This window comes from Sceloporus occidentalis, unplaced genomic scaffold (genome assembly GCF_023333645.1).
Source record: "Sceloporus occidentalis isolate IW3139 unplaced genomic scaffold, rSceOcc1.0.p SCAF_51, whole genome shotgun sequence".
NCBI lineage: Eukaryota > Metazoa > Chordata > Lepidosauria > Squamata > Phrynosomatidae > Sceloporus > Sceloporus occidentalis.
Genome location: NW_028317031.1, coordinates 1,451,085 through 1,471,209, shown reverse-complemented (window position 1 = coordinate 1,471,209; position 20,125 = coordinate 1,451,085). Strand labels below are relative to the sequence as shown.

Here is a 20,125-nt window from a genome sequence, read left to right as displayed (position 1 = left end):
CCATACTGTGTGTTTTCATCGAGTGCACTGAATCGTTTCTAGATAAGTGAAGAAAATTAATCCCGTAAATAATGTTAAAAAGAAGACAACACGCACTATCCTCAAGTGCATCCTAACGTCCCCTCACTCCTCCCTGTATTGATCTTTGTTGCCCATCGGCATAGAAAGCGTCAATCACAAACAAAACAAGTAAGAGCCTATATAGGAAACCTCCAGCCATCTTGGAATCTACCTCTTCAGTGGGAAAGGGGTATTTATAACAACATATGATATATTGTTTAATATTGAAAAGTATAATTAATATTAATATTAAAATTGCACATTTGCACAAGGCACAGCAGCATTTACACAGGTTGTGAGCGTTTTCAAGTTTCACTCGTGGTCTCAGTTTCTTGTGCTTATAGTGGATAGGTCGCTTATTGAAGACTAATAAATGTGGCAGACGTCTTCAGACAATGCCTTGGACAGTGAAGTGGCTTGGTACACAAAGAAGCAAGAAGCACAGCCAGGAGCACAGCCAGGTGTGCAACATTTCAGGTGTCCAAATCGAGACATCTAGGTTGTGGTAAGTGTCAAGAGGCTGTGAAGAGCGCGACTCGCTCTAGAAGCAAGATTGGTGGATCTCGCCAACTGACCAATGCTTCCCAATGTTTGTAGAACAGAACAATGGGCAGCTACCTCGGACAGTGTGTCAGCACCTTAAAAAATCATTACCGTCCTACAAAAACCAGATCACAATGTTTAAACTGATATTATAATGTTCTACAGCATTTTTTAAACTTTTAACCAATGGAGTACCAGCTTGACACCCTAAGAACAATTACAAATGTTAAAATACATATAAAAAATATTTAAATGAGTATGATTTGTGGCCCGGTGCACTTTATATCTAAAATATAAGGAAATAAAGTTGAAGACCCCCAGAATGTATTAAGATTCTCCACATGTGACAGACTCTATTATATGTCAGATGCTTCAGTGCACATTAAATGTGTTCTGTTCCTGCGCACTGGTGCGAAAACAAGTCTCCATGCCTGCATTAGCCAGTCTGGAAATATTTTACAAACAACATTGCAGTGAATAACTAATTTGTAAGGTTGAATGTGATAAACAATAACATTTAAAGGTACTGTTTCACATAGACATAGACAGTTTTCCAACTTTCCTAAATGCTTACATTATTATGTACTGCTCTTCTATTTATGTTAAATAAATATATTCATGTAGTTTATTGCTCAAAACCTTTCAGTAACACACATAGGAGGGCTTTGGAAGAATGACAAGCAGGGCCATCTTTAATATTGATTGGACCCTGGAGAAGCATTTGCTTGTCCTCCATCCCCTGCTCCCTAGCACACAATCACACCCGCCACCCAACATAAAAAAACAAATGTACTTGCCACACTGACTCTGCCAATTAGGAGGAGACTGTCAGAGTCAGTTCTGTCTTCCCTCCTTCTGACCCTAGCGTGACTCTGCGTGAGACATCCTCACGCCACATGGGCAGGAGCACAATACTATAGCAAATGAATGGTGCAGGTCCAGCAAGTGACCCGCAACAGGCCAGTTTTAGGTGTTCAGGCACACTGTGCGAGTAACCACCATGGTGCCCCCTCTCCGTCATCACCCCCAAGTCCCTTTGTTACCTCCTTCATTGTGACCCACCTCTCTTTTCCTCCTGCATATAGTTCAGGTATAGTTCAAATAATAAAAAAAAAACCAATGGAAACACAGCATTGTAGGTAAAGCTCAACTAAATAAGACATGCAAAGCCTATATTTGCAGTTATAAATAAATAACACATGAAAAATAGCATTGCGGGTACACAGTAAACAAAAAACACACAAACCCTGCCTTGCAGGTACAGCTCAACTGAAAATAACATGTGAAGTTACATAGACGGTATAGATCAAATAAATAATTCATGTAAATTGTAGACATAGATCACAAGTCGCAGACAGACCTGGCACGCAGATTGCACACTTAGGACTTGCCTCAACACCTAGATTGCATCCACAGGTCTTTCCCAGAACCCAGATTGTAAATCAACAAAAAAAACCTAAAACCTTTTAGCAATTACTATTGGCACATTTTGTGTGGGCTATGTATCTGAGAACTATGCGTCTAGTAACTATATATTAGAAACGTAAACTACAACAAGTTCAGCATGTATCATAGTGAAGAAGATCTTATGTCTTCTAAACACACAATTTACCAAACCAACCCTTTAGTAATTTTTTACTTTAACTAGTAAAGATTTAATAAACATCAATGTGTGGCAGAGCAGTATAGTCTCATTGAATAAAATGTTGAATAAATCAGGAGCCTAATTTCAGTCAAGTCAATATCTGACCTGGTCTATACTCAAGTAATGTCTTAGCTAAATATCTAGTTTGTTTTCCACATTCTCCCCTACATATATATTGTGTAGAAGAGAATTGGAACCGTGGACTGCGTTTAATATCTTTTGCCATGTAAGTGTGCGTACAAGCCGAATACAGCTCTATTTTTACTTTTAGATATATTTTTAAGCTTAGCCTCTGGGCATAGTTAGGGAGATATGGAGCAGCCTGACGTCATTGGTGAATAAATCAATCGCAAATGCCATTAGGTAGAAGCTGGAAGCTTCGAATTATCAGCACATTCTTCCTATGTCCGGCATATAATCATTAGTATTTTAACGTGTACAGAAACCTACGTAAAAACTGTAAAACAGTCACCGGAGGTCCGCCGACTTCCTATTATTAACTCATGAAGCATGCAGCACAAGCAGTGAAAAAAGCACAAGGAAAAAACCTATTGTTAAGGCAAATTTGTTCAACACTGACAGTGTTAACGCAATGCCAATGCCATATCCCCTCCAGTTATAATCAGTACAATTGCGAAATACTACTGCCAGGGATTTTTCTTGTCTTATAATAAAAGGCATTTTTGCTCCATTTCCTTGTGACTGCGTCTCTGCATCTATGTGCATCTTTTCGGCATTTTTTTTTTTATGTATCCGTGCTTCTGACTGGCGGATAGAAAACAAAGGCAATTGTTTTTTTTAAAAAAAGGAACACGTCCCTGTATTTTACCCTGGCATAGATGACGTGGGAGGCGGTTTCATTTTTTCACCTTCTTCCCATGTATGTAACGTTCAGATCCTCCTACTAAGGAGGCTGAACAAACCCACACGGATATAAAGGCAAGGATCGCAGCATCGGGATTCAGAACTGAAATCATGTGTAGAGGACATGCAGACACACATTGTACCTGCCCTGAATGGTAAGAAATTCATGGTTATGGACCCAGAGGATTCTAGAGCCCCGCTTTTACGAGGCAAATAAAGCCTTAGCGTGGGAGTCATGGTAGGAAATAAGATGTATTTTGCTTTTCTGTAACCTGAATGCCTTTTATGCTACAGGGCGAAAGAGCTACGCTTATCCATTGGTAACTTAATTCACAAACTGGAGATCGGACATCATCTTCTCGCTTCAACTGTTTGCAAGAAGAGAGCAAAGAACAGAACACTGAACAAGTAAGTTTCCAGCTTTATGTAAATACCTTAATAAATGCTTTAATAGATGTTTCACCCTATCACTGTGTCCCAAAGATTTTAAGGGCGAAGGGGTGTTACTGAAAATAGACGGCGTTTAGTGTTACATGGAAGCTATAGGATATATAACCTTTACATACACTACTCTTTAAGTGAAAGTGTGTAATAATATAACTCATATTATACCATTATATTATATGCCATTCCTGGGCACCCAGCAGATGTCCAGCTGCTATCCCATTACAACACACATCACCCTCAACCAGCTTGTTCTCTTGTGTAAAATGCCAGAACTCCTGTGGACTGGTTCAATAGGACTCAGAATCCAGACTCTTATCTGATTAAGAGTGATAGGGTTGTATTCCGACAGCAGCAGGCGATCGCCTAGTAATTATTATTATCATGGCATTAATATACTGGGCAGGTATGAGGTTCTGTGTTTGCTATGATCTCATATCAGCCTCTTTTTTTCCATAGCAACTCCAAAAAAGAAGCAATGAAACTGAAGGAATCTTTTGGACAACTGCTTAGTAGCAAAGGTAAGATTTATTTTCCATCACATGGTAGAATAAACGAATTCCCGTAAGAGAGCTATATATAGCGCAAAGACGGATGAATACTGGGAAGTGATCCAATTATGTGAAATATTATGTTTAGGTTTATTAATACAGGCTATGGAAAACATAGAGCAAGGATGAAAAAAAAATATTAGAAATAAATAATGGCACCATGGATGAAGTTATGCAGTGCAGCAGCATTTAACCCTTTTGTTTTCTCTTGTCTGCAGATGGACTCTTAGCATTCCAAACCTTCTTGAAAACAGAATTCAGTGAAGAAAACCTGGAATTCTGGATGGCCTGTGAAGAGTACAGGACGATAGAGTCCGACAGCAAGCTGAGAGCTAAAGCGCAAATCATATATCAAGAATTTCTTCAGAGTGGAGCTCCGCAAGAGGTAAGAACAGAATTGTACTTTAGAGCTCGCAACTGGGAATTTACAATTACAGAAATTCTAAAACGAATGTGGATCTCTAACCGTCAGAGAAGAAAAGCTGCTCTAAACCAAAGTTTAATATTTCAAGTAAAAAAACTGGATAAGACACCTAACGTTTGATACATCAAGCTCTGTCCAGCTGATAACTCTATCAGAGCAGATCTTGCCATTAACATTTTGAGTGCAATGGTTTGGGCAGGAAAATATAATTATATGAATGATGCAAAAAATATAAAGATCCAAAATTATTATACAGGACTGTCAAAGATATCTGCCTGGGGGATGGGGCTAGGATCAGGAATAATGTTTTACTTATCATACATGATTGCAAACATTTTTCTAAGAAATGCTTCTGAAAATAGTATTTAACTCTGAATATTTTTCTTTGTTCAGGTTAATATAGACCATCAGACAAGGGAGCTCACTCGCCAACAAATGAAGGTTGCCTGTAGAACATGCTTCGATGCAGCCCAAGAACAAGCGCGCATTCTGATGGAGAAAGATTCATACCCTCGTTTTATTAAATCCCCTCTTTACAAGGACTTGTCACACCATTCTTCCTTAAGCAAATTTAAGCTATCTTTCACATGAACAACAAACAGGGCAGAGGAGAAAGTGACAACATTGAGCAGCTAAGCTCAATGGAAAATTCCAGACCAGGTACCATTGTTATCGGCCCATGATGTGGGCTACATATTGGCCTTGGATGAGGACCAGGTCGATTCTTCAAGTCTGACTATTCAACATCATCAACATGAACCACGAAACAAGTGGATTGGAGAAAAGATGCAGGTGGACAGTCATTTGTGGATATCATTATGCAGACAGGACACCAACGTGTCTCATCAGATGTCATGTTTCATAATTATAACAAGTAGTTTTTCTATATGACAAATGCCAATATGCTAACATGATTATGGTAACTTTTAGACTACTCTTCTCAACAGACTTGAGGCACTCAGATGTCAGCCTCAAAGAGTTGAAATGCTTTTTATTTCTAATTTCTGTGTTTACATATTTTTAATATGGCAAAACTTCCAGTACAAAATAAAAATGGTGGCGTCAGCAGACTACATTCATATTTAATAACCAGGCAATAGGTCTGCAGGATCCACTAATCTAAGGAGCCTCTTGGCGCGTACTTAAAGCACTTGCTTTGGCTGCTACTGCATGTGCGGTGTAATTAACCTGCCAAACCATAGGATGGCAGTATTGAGTCAGCTCAGCTGAACATAAACTGTTGTCCCTGAGAAGGACATGCTACCCAGTTCAGTACACGCTGGTATTCAAAAGCTGATAGGTATGCAAGATTTCTTGATGTATATGTGAAAAAGTTTCCCTAGTTACTACAGTCACACCCTGGCTATTGTATAGGATTTGACAGATAATATTGCATTTTTAAAACAAGTTACGGAGTCTATTTCGTCGTAAGCTGTGCTTACAACCATATCGACAATGCTGGTACAGAGAGTATTGAATGCAGACGTTATCCTATGTGCATACTGTTTAACATCCTAATGTGTATTTGATGGTAACACTTGAGTTAAAAACTGCAGATAATGGTTCCAACTGTTGTATTTCTGGAAAATACATGACAGAAATAATAATATATGTTAATTTAAAATAAAAATCTAAGAAACTAAAACCCGTCTTTGATGTTCTTATTTTTTATATCTTGAACCTATTGTAGCAAAATGATATACGCTTTATGAACAAAAGTATATGGACATCCCTCCTAATTGAATTTAGGTGTTTCACCCAAACCCATTGCTAACAGGTGTTTAAAATCAAGGAAATAGGCAGCCGACAAACATTGGCTCTATCATAAGATGGTTCTTTCGACTTTCTGCCATGGTCCACTGTCTCAGTCCAATGTAAGTGCTGGTATGGTGAAGTGGAAGCATCTAGGAGTAATAACAGAGGTAGACCACACACTCTCATAGAGTGAGACTCCTGAGTGCTGAGGCATATGGTGTATAAAAATCGCCTATCTCTGTAGCATCACTTAATGAAGTGATCCAAACTACCTCCGGAAGCAACATCAGCGCAAGCTCCGTGCGTCGGGAGCTTCATAGGTGAAAATTATACTTAAGGTGATACCATTCAATGGCTGAGAGTTTAACTGCAAGCTTTCAAGAGCAAGTTGTTAGCTCCCTTCCTCAGGCATTAATGAAGCTAAAACATGAAATAGGTTTCCATGACCGAGCCGCTGCACACAAGCTGATGATCACTATATGAGTTTCCAATTTTAGGAGAATAAAAACTATGAGGAAGATTTGCTGTTGTCAAATCGCTTTATTTTGAAAATGACGTGTATGTTTTTTTAAAATTTCTTTAAATACTTTTTAAGAAAAGAAAGAAAATTCACCTAATTTTGTAAATATTGTACCTAATATTTAATTAAAATAGAAATAAACAAAACAAAACACAAGTTTTACTCATATGTGCATTATCCTCATGTGGAGTAAATATATAGGAACAGATACATACATTGAAAGCAATATCAAAGATTTAAATTTAATGACACTGATGTGCAGATGTTTAATTAAACTTGGACATGTTTGTGAGTTTCACCAGGGTACTGTAGCCCACTCAATATTCTGTGCTGCCAAAAGACATTGGCACACAAAGGTAGGGGAAAGGGACTGCCCTTCCAAGAGCGGGACACATGGGGGGGGTTATGTTGTTAACCTTATGAGTGCCAGCATGGATGACTATTGTAATGTTTTGAAACACACTGCAGTGTCTAGGGCTACAGAGTCAAGCCCTTAAAGGATTAACAAGTGGATCCAAACAGCTGCTAAACGGAGATGCGTTGGAGTTCTAGTTTGTGTGATAGTGCATGCTGAGTGTGAATGGGGTCTTGTTGTGCTTTCTGGTCCTGATTTCTCGTGGAATTTTTCTTTATAGGCACTTACATGTATCACCCCCTTGTGGTCTCTACTGATAACAGCAGTCAAAATCAAAAGCAAGTACAAATTTTCAATAGATGTAGTATAGCTGGGTAAGCCAATGTACTTTAGTTCAATCCATGTTGGTTCAACACACTTCTTTTGCTTGTTTTTTGGTCCCTACAACCTTAATTATTTTCTTGTGTTTCCAGGTTGTCTGCATTTGCATTGGTGGAAGATCAAGATGATAAGAGATAACCATGTCCTAGATCACCAAGCATTAAGCTGCCAGGCCCTTGCTGTTAGGTAAATCAAACCTCAGCCCTCATACGGCATACCACACAATTCTGGAAGTTTGAAAATCATAATCCCAACCATACATTGTGATTGATTACATTATCTGGACCTGTAAGATTGGTGCCTTCAAACTCCTCATTTAGATGCTAAAGATGCTGTTTCTAAAAAGCATCATTCCACAATAAAGTATCAATGCATTTTACATGCCTAAGAGGTACAACATCACTACACGAAACCCAACTCTATTCCACTGTGACATATTATTCCACTAGTAATAGAAATCGCAGATGGACAGTATCAACCCACTGGCCACATTCCTGTTGTACAATGTTACTCCTTCAAACCCTGCCTGCTATGTAGAAGTCCCTATGATAGTTCTTACCACTGCCAATGTGTATTATTCAGCTGCCCCCTATTACTCCCTCCTCTACCCCTTCCACAGGGTATTATTTCACAATCCATAATTCCTTCCACAGAATATTATTCCAATATCCACTATTCCTACCACAGGGTAATATTCTGCTCACCCTACACCTGCCACGAAGTATTATTCCACTATCCAAATTCCTGCCAGATAGTATAATTCTGCTCTTCTGTCCTTGCTACATTATTCCCCTATCTCTTATTCTTGTTGGTGTATTATTCCACTCTAATCCACCCCTACCGCATTCTTCCTCTCGAGCGATTCATGCTGTAGCGTAGCTTTCCACTGATCACATTCCACCTGCATCACAATTTTACACAAAATTATTCTTTTGGCTCTCAATGCAATGTCCCTGAAGTGGAAAATTAAGTTTAAGCTTCACGCAAGATGAAGTATGTGGGGGAGAGATAATTGCTGAGTTTATCATTAAATGGCAAGGGGCGAATATCTGAGTTAATGTCAAAAATTTCCGCAATTTAAAAATATATTTTGGGAGGATTAAGGCTAGACCTACTGCGTTTGGATTGTCTTAGATCGAGGAGCTGAAGGCTCCACTGTGTCAACACAAATATTTTTATTTAACAAATATTTTATTTTAATGTATACAGCAGATCTTACTTACTGCATTTAATATTAAGGGGAAAATGACATGCACATAACTATATTTATATGTTTAATTCATACATCATTTACACCGAGCAGCCATAACATTTTGACCAGGTGAAGTGAATAACACTGATAATGTTGTTATCATGGCACCTGTCTGTAGGTGGGATATATTAGGCAGCAAGTGAACATTTCATCCTCAAAGTTGATGTGTGAGAAGCAGGAAAAATGGGCAAGCGTAAGGATCTGCGCGACTCTGACAAGCGCCAACTTGTGATGGCTAGATGACTGGGTCAGAGCATCTCCAAAAATGCAGCGAGGTGTCCCCAAGCTGCAGTGGTCAGTACCTATCAAAAGTGGTTCAAGGAAGGAAAAGTGGTGACCTGGTGACAGGGTCATGAGCGGCCAAGGCTCATTGATGCACGTAAAGGCTGGCCCGTGTGGTCAAATCCAACAGACGAGCTACTGTAGCTCAAATGGCTGAAAAAAGTTCATGCTGGTTCTGATTCTGAAAAGTGTCAGAATACACAGTGCATCACAGGTTGTTGCATATGGTGGGGCAGCATTCACAAATAGATTATACATCGGTGCAATACTTGACTTTAGTATTTGGTTGTATGAAAGTCAGAACTGTCTTTAACAAAGGGCAAAAGAGGCAGTTTCCCTGGCCCTAGGCTTAAATTAGGGGCCCAGAGCAACTATGTCTTGTACCCCCTGTTGTATGCATGGGCAACATCAGAGCATTGCATGGCTGTGGCTTCGGAGTTGGCTGGTGGTGGAAGGTACAACTAGGCTTGGAGGCTTATTGGATGAGGCTTGCTCAGGATCCCATTATCATTAAAGATAACCTGGAAATTGTTAAGCTACTGGCTAAAAAGAGGGTGACATCAAGAAACTATGGTCTAAGCTATCTGACAGTTTGAGGTATCTTCTAAATAGGTTTACGCAACTCTGATGGTTAAAGGGATGTCTCGCTGATGTACTTTCCGGATATAACATGTTTATGCTACGTCTGCATAACAGTTAACCTTCTTTTAATCCACATAAAACACGCTCCATTTCTGCTACTAGCTCCTCCTCTGTTACTACAGAACCTCCTCGCCAATCACACAACCATATCCACTGAATAATATGCTTCTTTGTGCAATCAGGAGACCAGCAGATGGAGTTTGCTGTTTCCAAGGAGACCGGTTATCAGCAGCAGCAGATCCTGATAAGAATAGAAACACTATTTTTGAGTTTTTAATATATTTATTTTCTGCCTGCGTATACAGCTGCACTTAATATTGAGCTTCTGCATGCCTGTGGTCTTTTTGCGTTTCTATGGTAACAGATACTTGTGAGCATGTACCTCATGACAAGGTTGTCTTCTGTGAAGACGTAAGAGCTCTTTAAATGTTTAATAAAGATACAGTCATATCCAACGTGAAACAAACAGCGTTATACAATTGACTGACCGCTTGGAATTTCCCAGTGAGTTCTGTGTATCCCATGGGTAGTAAACTGGACCACTGGGTGTTACTGGTTTAAATTTCATACTGACCACTATAAGCCTGTTACTGTCTTTATCCCTTAAAGCTGGAATTTAGTATGTTAGTTATTTTTTTAACATATATTATGTTATGTTATTCATATTTTCGAGGGTGAATCCTTTCTTGATAAATGTAAGCACTACATCGATCTAGCAATCACTGACAACCATATACAGAGAATTTGACTGCAGATGAAATTCAGATGAAAACTTTCTTTTCTACTGTATTTTTGTTTGTTTTGTTTAAACAAATTGGCAAATTTTGTTAAAATCCACACAAATCTGAATGCACAAGTCTACCATGCATGTTTAAATTCCCTAACTCTATTCACCTACCACTACTGATGGGAGGATGTTCCATTTATCTTGGTTAAGTAAAACTTCCTTACATCACATCTAAACATCTGACCCTCTAGTTTTAGATTAAGACTTCTTGCTCTAGCTTTTTTCCTCCTGCACTTATTTTTATCCTGCAAACCATTTACCATTTTAGGATCCCACCTCTGAACTCTCTCCAATGTATCAATATCGTTCTCGAGATGGGGTCACCAGAACTGTACACAATACTCTAGGTAACATCTGACCAGCATACCTGGGAACTTCTGGAGCTCCGGCTACTCTGAGTCTTCCCTTGCGGGAAGCGGCCAGGACTCCCCACAGACGTCGGTGGGTGGTCCCACTGACGTTGCGGGAAACACCCCCATTAAAAGGGGAAATGAGCGGGGAGAGGGGCGTGTCAAGACCCCTCTCGCGCGACCCGGAGGATTCGGGTGTTGACCCTGAGAACCAGAGAATCGGTGCTTCACCCTGAGATCTCGATGTTAAACCCGGAAAGTTCCCAGGTATGCTGACCAGAGATCTATAAAGTGGGCTGAACCACCTCCCTCTTTGTGCTACTAATGCCTCTAGCTATATCACCCAGCATCCAGCTTGCTTTTTTTCTTTTGCAGACATGTGTGCCATCTGCAAAAAAAAGACATTTTGCAATATCACTAATAACAATATGAAAAAGTACGGGACCCAATGCTGATCCCTGAGGTATCCCACTAAAAACCAAGACATTCCTCCAGATATACAACCTGCTACCTTTTTTTGTGAAGTGGGACCACAATAGCCAACTTCCAATCCTCTGAAACCACTCCTGTCGATGGTGACCGGTTATTTAAATCTGCCCGGTTTTGTCAGGACACTTTGAAGCTCTTTTAATAACTTTGGGTGTATCCCAGTGGGTCCCCTGGATTTGTTTGGAGAGTTCAAGTAGAACTTCTTCCTCTGTAAACACATACTTTACACGTTGTTTCTCCATTCTAACAGAGGTCCCGTGACCTTCCGCTTTAAAACCTGAATTTCTCTCTGACAGCACACTTTAAATAGGTACTTGTAATATTTTTTTATATATTCCCTCTTTTATCGGTTTTGTTGCCATTGACGCAGTGTTTTTATAAGGTATACAGCCACACATCGCATAATTATGAAATGTCACTGAAATCATCCTGATGCCAAAAGGAAGGTTTATATGACTAATGCAAAATGATTACACATCAACAGATCCTTCAAGGTAACACATAGTACAGCCCATACAAATAAAGTACTTTAGAAATGACAAGTGTTTTCCTTTGAGAGTCACTTTAAGCATCCAATAGTAAATTTGGGAATACTGGAATACAAAGACAATGTTCGGCTTATTAGAGCTGACACGCGAATATTCAAATTGTGTATAAATATTGGGGATTTTGTCACACTATATGGCCACTAAAGTACCCCAAGTTTGGCAAGTTCTAATTTTTTTATGGCTATAACGCTTACCAAGGAGCTGAACCAGTAGGACGGCACTGCATGCTTACCAAGGAGCTGAGTCAGTAAGACGGCACTGCATTTTAACCCAAAAGTGACCCTCAAGCAACTTAAAGCCTTCCCTGGACCCCATTAATGAGGCACCTGTGTGGCAGGAGGGGCTGCTCAACCCTGAGGTTTGGTCAGAACCTGCAAATATGCAAAACAAAAAACAAATTAGGGGAGTGCACAACCTAAAAAACAAAAAAGGCATACACATTCATATTGTTGGGTTGCTGCTAGAATAATGACCGATAAGTACACAAAATAAAGCTGGGTGGGTATGCCTTTTATGCTTTTTAGGTCATACGCTCCCCTTTTCATACCTGGGAACTTCTGGGCTCCGGCTACCCGGAGCCTTCCCTTGCGGGACGCGGCCAGGACTGCCCACTGAAGCCGGGGAATGTCCCCGGTCATTGATGCAGGAGAACCCGACTACAGCTAAACTTCCGTGCAAACCACATAAAGTGGTTTATCCATGAGCTTGATGGGGGGTGAGCTAGAAAAGTATACTGCATAGTTAGATGACTACCAGAACGCTTCCTATATTAACTATCCATTATGATTGGCCAACTGGTTTACTTATGCAGGAGAGACATGGCCAGAATTTTTATTATACATGGTAAATTTCAGGAGTTGGGACATTCATCTCATACATAGTGATACAGAATACAACTATTAGGGGACATAAATGGAAATAGGCCAACCATTTTTAAGAGATTTAGCAGCATCTTTTAAGTGAGCTGGTCATAACCTGGGTCAGATCACCAAGTACAATATCGGTCGCTCACCAATATATCTTCACTACTGTGACATTGAACACGCACATACATATTATATATATTTCAATGCACGTAAACAGAGACACTAATGTGAAAGGTGACAGATTCATTTGAAAAAATCATCACCCTTTCCCATGAAAATGCCCGTAATTCTCATAATTTCACAGCAGATGGCGACCTAGCACCTGGTTCGCCGTTCTCCCAGTCACAATTTATTCTAGTATCTTATTCTTGGGCAAAGAATCTTATTTAAATGCCGTGAGGCAATATTTATTTCATATCAGACGATATCAGTTAAACAATATTATACAAATGAGTCATACTTCATTCCTATCCTATGGGTATAGAATCCAGATTTCACCAGATTATCACAGACAGAACCAGTAAGAGTAACAGTACTACCAGCAGCAATTCTACTCTATAGTGGGAGTTGTGAGAAGATCTCCCTCTCCAAATTTCTGGATACACTCTTTGTTTAATGTATTTGATTTGTTGCAGGTCTATTTAGGGACTAGCACTCAATTAAATATAAGCTCTCGTAATGATCTTTGCTTCCAGAAGTCAGGTGAAATCATGCACAGTGCATTCTGTGATGCCAGTCCTCTCATTGGAGAATAGGAAAAAATAGTTGAAAATATATATTTTCTATATAGTTAACAGAATATTAGTAGGCTCATACACACTCTGAAATATAAACACATACAAATCTTCAGCCGGGCTTCAATAACTGCAATTCTGGCACGACATAAACACGCTCTACTGGCACATAAATTATTTATCGTAGCCATGAACAAATATTGTGTTTATACTTCTGAAATCCTAGACTCTGGTCTTGCCTAAAAAACATAGATTTGGGTAACTTTAATACTTTCTGTAGATATAATAAAATGTCTTATCTGGCGAAGCCATGACATCACATACAGGCAGCTTTCTGGGAAAGTGATGTGATATAGTTTGCTCAGATCTAAAGAATTGCATCACAGAGCAATGTGATGAATATTCATTTACCAAAGTAGGGGTATGATGGCAACGCTAGTTGTTTACTAATACAGTCTTTGAGTTGTTAGCTGACAGCCTTAGCACTTTTGCAAATGTTTCTGATCCATCTGTAAATATAAAGTGTGTCAATATGGTACATTAACAAGTAATAGAGAACATTCCAGTCTTGGAATAATGTGAAAAAATATATAAACCAACAAACAAGCTGTAATTTCAGCACATGGCCACTTGGTGGCACCTTGACATTCTTTCTTCGTAGATACCCACTGTGGATTTCTATACTCCACCTTGTCCTGTAAACAAGATCCTATTCTAGATGATAGAACTCTTTGTAGTGAGGGAGGAGAGGCAGGACATTGTGTTCCTTAAACTATGCCAGGGCTGGTTACATAAGCCCACATGGTGGGACCCAATGGCCTAAAACTGCTGTTTTTTGTTTTATGGGGTACCCTCTTCCTACTATTCAAACCGTATGCACACCCTAATGCACATTTAGCTAGACTTTATTGTGTCAAACTAAATAAAACCCAAAGTAAAAAAAAAACCCTATGTAAGGATCTTAAATATAATCCAAATTGATTTGCTGAATCTAATGAAACAGTTTTGTTGTCCTATAGTTATTCGGTTATTGTAATAGTTATGTAATGATGTTTATTTGTAGAATTCCATCACATCGTGCGGTGATATAGGCAGGACCACTATTTAAATATTTGGCCACATTAAGCTATAATGGTAACTGTAAGGGTAATCAATGTATTTGAAGGCTTAAGTGAAAACGCTAGTACAGTTTCACATGGCAGCTGAATTCTGCTCTGTTCTGAAATAATACTTAAGACTGAATTTATTGACGGCCTGTTACGGGGTAGCAGAGCTATAGCCCCATATTTTCTGTTACTAGATCCCGTATGTGCTTCCTCTAGGGGAAGTAGTTATGCTCTGTTGTTATGTAGTGGCGGTGGAGGGGATCAGTGCGGACATTGCACATTTACATCTACATTTCTAGGCCATGGACTGGGTCTGGGTTCACGTGCCCTTCTTGGAAGTTGCCAGCCTTCCCAATAAAAGCATTTGCTTGGGCGCCACAGAGGCTGAGCTGCCCACATTGAAGCCTGGCCTTTATATGGCACCATCATATTCCACAGCGCAGTACGATGGGTTTAACGCCTACATGCTGGAGAAGAGCTGTCTATTCACTGTCTGCTCTTCCCTTCAGGAATATTACAGCAGCTGACATCTTGTGTAACTAGTTGGTTTTCCAGAACTTTCCAGTAACCGTCTGATTTCTGAGCCAGGAAGCTTTTACAAACCCAAGTAGAAAAAAGCAGCCCTGCAATGCCTGCCAATAACCAAGGGCAATATTCCTTTCCACCGCTTAGTGAATCCAGATGTGTTGTTTTATTCCTTACAGGACTGATACCCCCTTACTGTACAAATAGTAACCTGCAACTGGTATAAATCAGAATACATACTACACTGTTCACCAAAAGGCATCACAGCCTGTAATCTCTAATTGTTTTTCTACAGCCATGATCTCTGTTCTGCTGTCTGTGGACCAGAGCCCCCCCCCCCCCCCCGTGATCCCAGATCCCACTCTCTATGTGCTTTTGTCTGTCTCTTCCATACAATGTAACTCTCACTTGCTTCTCTTTGTGGTCCATGGCCGTCTCTCCTCCCTGACCCCCCCTGCACTTGTTTTTCTCGGATAACGGGGGTGTAGAGTTCTTGGGATGGGGTTGCGCCTTCTCTCCTCTTGACCAATGGCACGCTGCCATAGGGGCGGCTCTAGCATGGCATGCGGAGATCACGTCTGTGCACGGACCAATCAGTAACCTGGGGGGCGGCACTAAGATCCTGAATATATGCAGCAGAACACAGCTGCTTTCAAACCTTAGCATGGGAGCCGAAAACTAAGATAGCAGCATCATTAGCCTCACCCTCAGCATCCTCTTGTGATACAGGTGAGCGATCGCTTCTTTATAGTTACATTGTATGTCTGTTCATCTGTCTCCGGCAGAACCATACAGTATGTGCGGGATCGATCATGTCTCTATTGTTCTCGGTGCTGTACAGCAGCCTTGCCCATACTGGAAGGCAGTTTATATCTTAGAGTAAGGTTGCTCTCCAGGGATCCCAGGGATGTTTGTTGGGTTCCTTTCTCCTGTGTGTTCCTCGCCCTGTTCTTGTCTCTTGTGTGTTCTGTCACAGTTTGCCTGTTGTGTTTGATTGTCTGTGTATACTGTCACATACCCTGGAATGATTACCTGTTATGTAAGGCAGTATTGTGATATGCGGAGATATGACATATCTGGAAGTAAAAAAAAAATATTGTTTACACCCAAAATGGCCAGTAATACATTTCATTTACAGCTGTCTTATACTTGAGTATATTTCTTACTCAATATCCAGATGAGTGATACCTAAGGGGTTAAATGATAACGTTCTTTTTGCTGATTCCGGGCATTTGTCTATCAGTTCATTGAAAGGATATATTGTATTAAATATTAACCCTTTTAACACCTCCATGGCTTACTGTAGGTGTGCGCTGCGCTTTCTGTCTGCATCACTGTTTTTTACACGCCTGTGTAGTTATTTGTGCCAGGCATGTACATCCATTTCCACGCGTGTTAAGTTCACAGCGTGTTCATTTATACCCTGTAATTTTAAATTAAGGCTGTCGTAACCCAAACGATTTATTCTAAACACGGGCATCTACGATGAATATCCTGAGGGTGCTTGAAGGGTTCTGTTTTAAGCAAACGCAGTAGACCGTAACAAATTATTTTGACGAACAATGACTCCTGTATTACCGCTCCAGTGAGAAATGTTCTTTGCAGTGATCTGCCGTGGCATGTCAGGGGTTAAAACTGTTATTGTTATGTGCTACCTTGGATGGCATGCACAGGAATCGTATATGTAATGCGTAGTCGAGTTAACTCTTACGTCCGAATAGCTTCCGTTTTTGTTTTTTTCCCAAAATGAATGACTTATATGCATAGAGTGCTGTAAAAGAATTGCAAATTTCATTTTATTCCATGTATTTTATTTGCTATTTTTATTTTATTTAAAATAGAATATACCATATATATGGTATTGAGTCAATTTATAAAAACTGCAGATTTAAATTATCCGAACATCCTTTAAATTTTCCTGATATTGTCTACAACCGTGTAGTGTAAATCTGGATTTGGGATTGTGTACAAAGAGCCGTCTTGGTGTAAAGTAGTAGGATTGGTGCAGTCACTATAGCAACCCATGGAATGTTTTCTATGAAGGCTGCCACGTTTTGTCAGTTTCCCTAGATAACTCCCATTGTGTTTATCGCTTCTGTTTTATTAGCATGCTTTTTTGCTCACTGGCTTGTCCTTTTGCCCGTGTTTCTGACTCTAAATGCAGTTAGAATAACCTTTTTGGTGTTCTTCGCCCTGCAGATCCACCTCCATTACAGCAGCCATGGCCACTTCATCAAGTGCACAGCTAAGCAAGGAGGTGAAGAAGATGTATATGGATCTGCCTCAAGGGGAGAAGGCTCAAGCTATGTATATATGGATAGATGGGACAGGGGAGGGTCTGCGCTGCAAGACTCGCACCCTGGATTCCGAACCCAAATCTATTGAAGGTGTGCATTGACTCTTTCCTCTGTCAAAATAATGTATATTTCTGTCCCGTGATAGAGCTCCATGCTGAGTATTATATACATACTCATTCTGTGTAACATTAACTAATGGCTCAACAGTGCACCCAGGCTGAGCTTTCAGGGATAAAGATCCCATTATGATAATATATATATATACAGTCTTGTGCTTAAATGATATTGTAGATAAAACATGCATATTTAACTTTGAACCCCAAAAATACTTATTTCTAAAAGAAAAATACATCCTGCCTCGTAAAGGGTTTGCTCTGCCTACAATATGGCTCTAACCTTGTGCAGATCTCCCGGAATGGAACTTCGATGGCTCTAGCACATATCAGTCGGAGGGATCAAATAGTGACATGTACCTGATCCCGGTAGCCATGTTCAGAGACCCTTTTAGGAGAGATCCCAACAAACTGGTGTTTTGCGAAGTCTTGAAGTACAACAGAAAGACAGCAGGTGAGAAACGGTGTCGCTTTTGATTTCCTGCTTACATTATATTTTTTTCCTGGAAAGGCTTTAGTGAGAAGACCAATTGCGCTTGTAGTATGGCCAGTAGGACTGGTAATGATGGGTCCTCTTGGTTTTAAAACGAAAATCCATTTAATTCAAATATACTTATGCAGTGTATAGTATATAAAGAGTTCAACACTATGCAGTAGATAGATGGAAATATAGATATTAAACATAAATATTTTCCCTGACTATAACAACTCTAATAATATGTGTATTGGCTGATCAAAGGATAAAACATTATATATTGGAAATTATTTTATGCTGTGTAAGGCATAGATACGTTATTTGTAGCACCTGGAGCTGTCCAGCTGCCCTGGACAGATAGAATAATGGAGATGATGGATAGATAGATAGATAGATAGATAGATAGTATCTTTCTTTAACGCTCATAAATTCTGTTCCTAGAAACAAACCTACGTCACACATGTAAACAGATCATGGACATGGTTTATAATGAACACCCTTGGTTTGGGATGGAACAAGAATATACATTGTTGGGAACAGATGGACATCCTTTTGGTTGGCCTTCTAATGGCTTCCCAGGACCCCAAGGTATGATCAGAATCTTCAATGTATTATTGTTTATATGCTAGTCTGCTGAGATCAATGAAGTTAAAACCGGGGAAACATGTTTTTGGATTATCGTGAATAGAAAAACTTGATAACACCGAATAATACAAGCCTTTATAGGCTCAGCGGCGTTGTGGACATAGGTCAGCTGTTTTTCAAACTAGTAATTACTCACACAGTAGCAACACCAACATCTAATTAAGGACATTTAAAAGATGTGAAATGATAGACATACCAACTGCTCTTGAAAACCAAATACATTGGTAATAAGAGTTGTAAATGCAGAAAGCAAATAAACACAAACTTCCAGCTCCTGTTACCCTTGTGGTGCACCAGCTTCTGCAAAGGTGATATTTGCTCCACTTTTATATGGTAGTTTAGGAGTCAAACATCAGACACCTTAATGTACAAATATTTTAAAAAATCTCTAGGTCTCCTGGTTTAAAACACCTTTTTTTTGTTTGCAGGTCCATATTACTGTGGAGTTGGCTCAGATAAGGCATATGGCCGGGATGTTGTGGAAGCACATTATCGGGCATGTCTCTACGCTGGAGTGAAGATCTGTGGAACAAATGCCGAAGTGATGCCAGCACAGGTAATATGGATTTTCCCAATGGAAATAGGAAACATAGATGAGAAATGATTAACTTATTGCTATTTTAAGGAATAATAATAAAATATGAAACGGTCTTTTTTCAACAGTGGGAGTTCCAGGTTGGACCATGTGAGGGCATTGAAATGGGGGACCATCTTTGGATTGCGCGCTTTATTCTGCATCGAGTATGTGAGGATTTTGGCATTATTGTTTCCTTCGACCCAAAGCCAATCACTGGAAACTGGAATGGTGCCGGGTGCCACACTAACTTTAGCACAAAGTCCATGCGAGAAGAAGGTGGCCTGAAGTAAGTAAAAGGAATATATTTTAAAATGTCCCAGATTGAAAGTAACTTGCAATGATAATGTCACTGGCTGTAAAAATGGAGATAATGACAACATTGTAGTAAAAATAGCAGAAAAATACTGTGGGTATCAGAGGTTTGCTGCATGGACAGATAATTCAAGCGCCAATTGGAGATGAAAGAAAGGGTAAGATGAATGTCTGAGTAATAATTTTCCTTTTATTTTTGTTTCCAGACACATAGAAGAAGCAATTGAGCATCTAGCTAAACGCCATGAGTACCACATCAGAATCTATGATCCAAAGGGAGGCTCAGACAATGCCCGTCGCCTCACAGGTTTCCACGAAACCTCCAGCATCCATGAGTTTTCTGCAGGGGTGGCAAACCGCGGTGCAAGTATCCGCATCCCGCGCACTGTGGGGCAAGAGCAGAAAGGTTATTTTGAAGACCGCCGTCCATCGGCCAACTGTGACCCCTATGCTGTGACAGAAGCACTGATCCGGACCTGCTTGCTGCATGAATCTGGAGATGAACCTTTTGAATACAAGAATTAATGGGGATACGTGTAAAAGTATAGCTATACTGCCCTCTTTGTACAGTTTTAGCCAGTTC

General features: G+C 39.9%; 2 protein-coding genes across 2 annotated transcripts; both read left to right on the top strand.

Annotated features, from left to right (window-relative positions):
• The first annotated feature begins 455 nt into the window (after positions 1 to 455).
• Positions 456 to 5,122, top strand: LOC149288408 (regulator of G protein signaling 16-like). The gene is made up of 5 exons (XM_089491621.1): positions 456 to 565; positions 3,407 to 3,520; positions 4,016 to 4,077; positions 4,326 to 4,492; positions 4,925 to 5,122. The coding sequence occupies exons 1-5, from the start codon at positions 456 to 458 to the stop codon at positions 5,120 to 5,122; spliced, it is 651 nt and encodes a 216-aa protein (XP_089347747.1).
• A 12,222-nt stretch (positions 5,123 to 17,344) lies between these two features.
• LOC149288407 (glutamine synthetase-like) lies at positions 17,345 to 20,067 on the top strand. Its single transcript, XM_089491716.1, has 6 exons — positions 17,345 to 17,510; positions 17,826 to 17,987; positions 18,450 to 18,596; positions 19,082 to 19,209; positions 19,317 to 19,516; positions 19,749 to 20,067. Exons 1-6 carry the CDS (start codon positions 17,345 to 17,347, stop codon positions 20,065 to 20,067), a joined length of 1,122 nt encoding a protein of 373 aa, XP_089347842.1.
• The last annotated feature ends 58 nt before the right edge of the window (positions 20,068 to 20,125 follow it).

What these genes read in the sequence shown, in the direction of transcription:
- LOC149288408 (XM_089491621.1), top strand. Translation starts at nt 456, where the DNA reads ATGCCTTGGACAGTGAAGTGGCTTGGTACACAAAGAAGCAAGAAGCAC. An exon ending in AAGAACAGAACACTGAACAA is followed by an intron (nt 3,521 to 4,015) that starts GTAAGTTTCCAG and finishes TTTTTTCCATAG; the next exon opens with CAACTCCAAAAAAGAAGCAA. An exon ending in ACAACTGCTTAGTAGCAAAG is followed by an intron (nt 4,078 to 4,325) that starts GTAAGATTTATT and finishes TCTTGTCTGCAG; the next exon opens with ATGGACTCTTAGCATTCCAA.
- LOC149288407 (XM_089491716.1), top strand. Translation starts at nt 17,345, where the DNA reads ATGGCCACTTCATCAAGTGCACAGCTAAGCAAGGAGGTGAAGAAGATG. An exon ending in GTACAACAGAAAGACAGCAG is followed by an intron (nt 17,988 to 18,449) that starts GTGAGAAACGGT and finishes TTCTGTTCCTAG; the next exon opens with AAACAAACCTACGTCACACA. An exon ending in TGGCTTCCCAGGACCCCAAG is followed by an intron (nt 18,597 to 19,081) that starts GTATGATCAGAA and finishes TTTTGTTTGCAG; the next exon opens with GTCCATATTACTGTGGAGTT.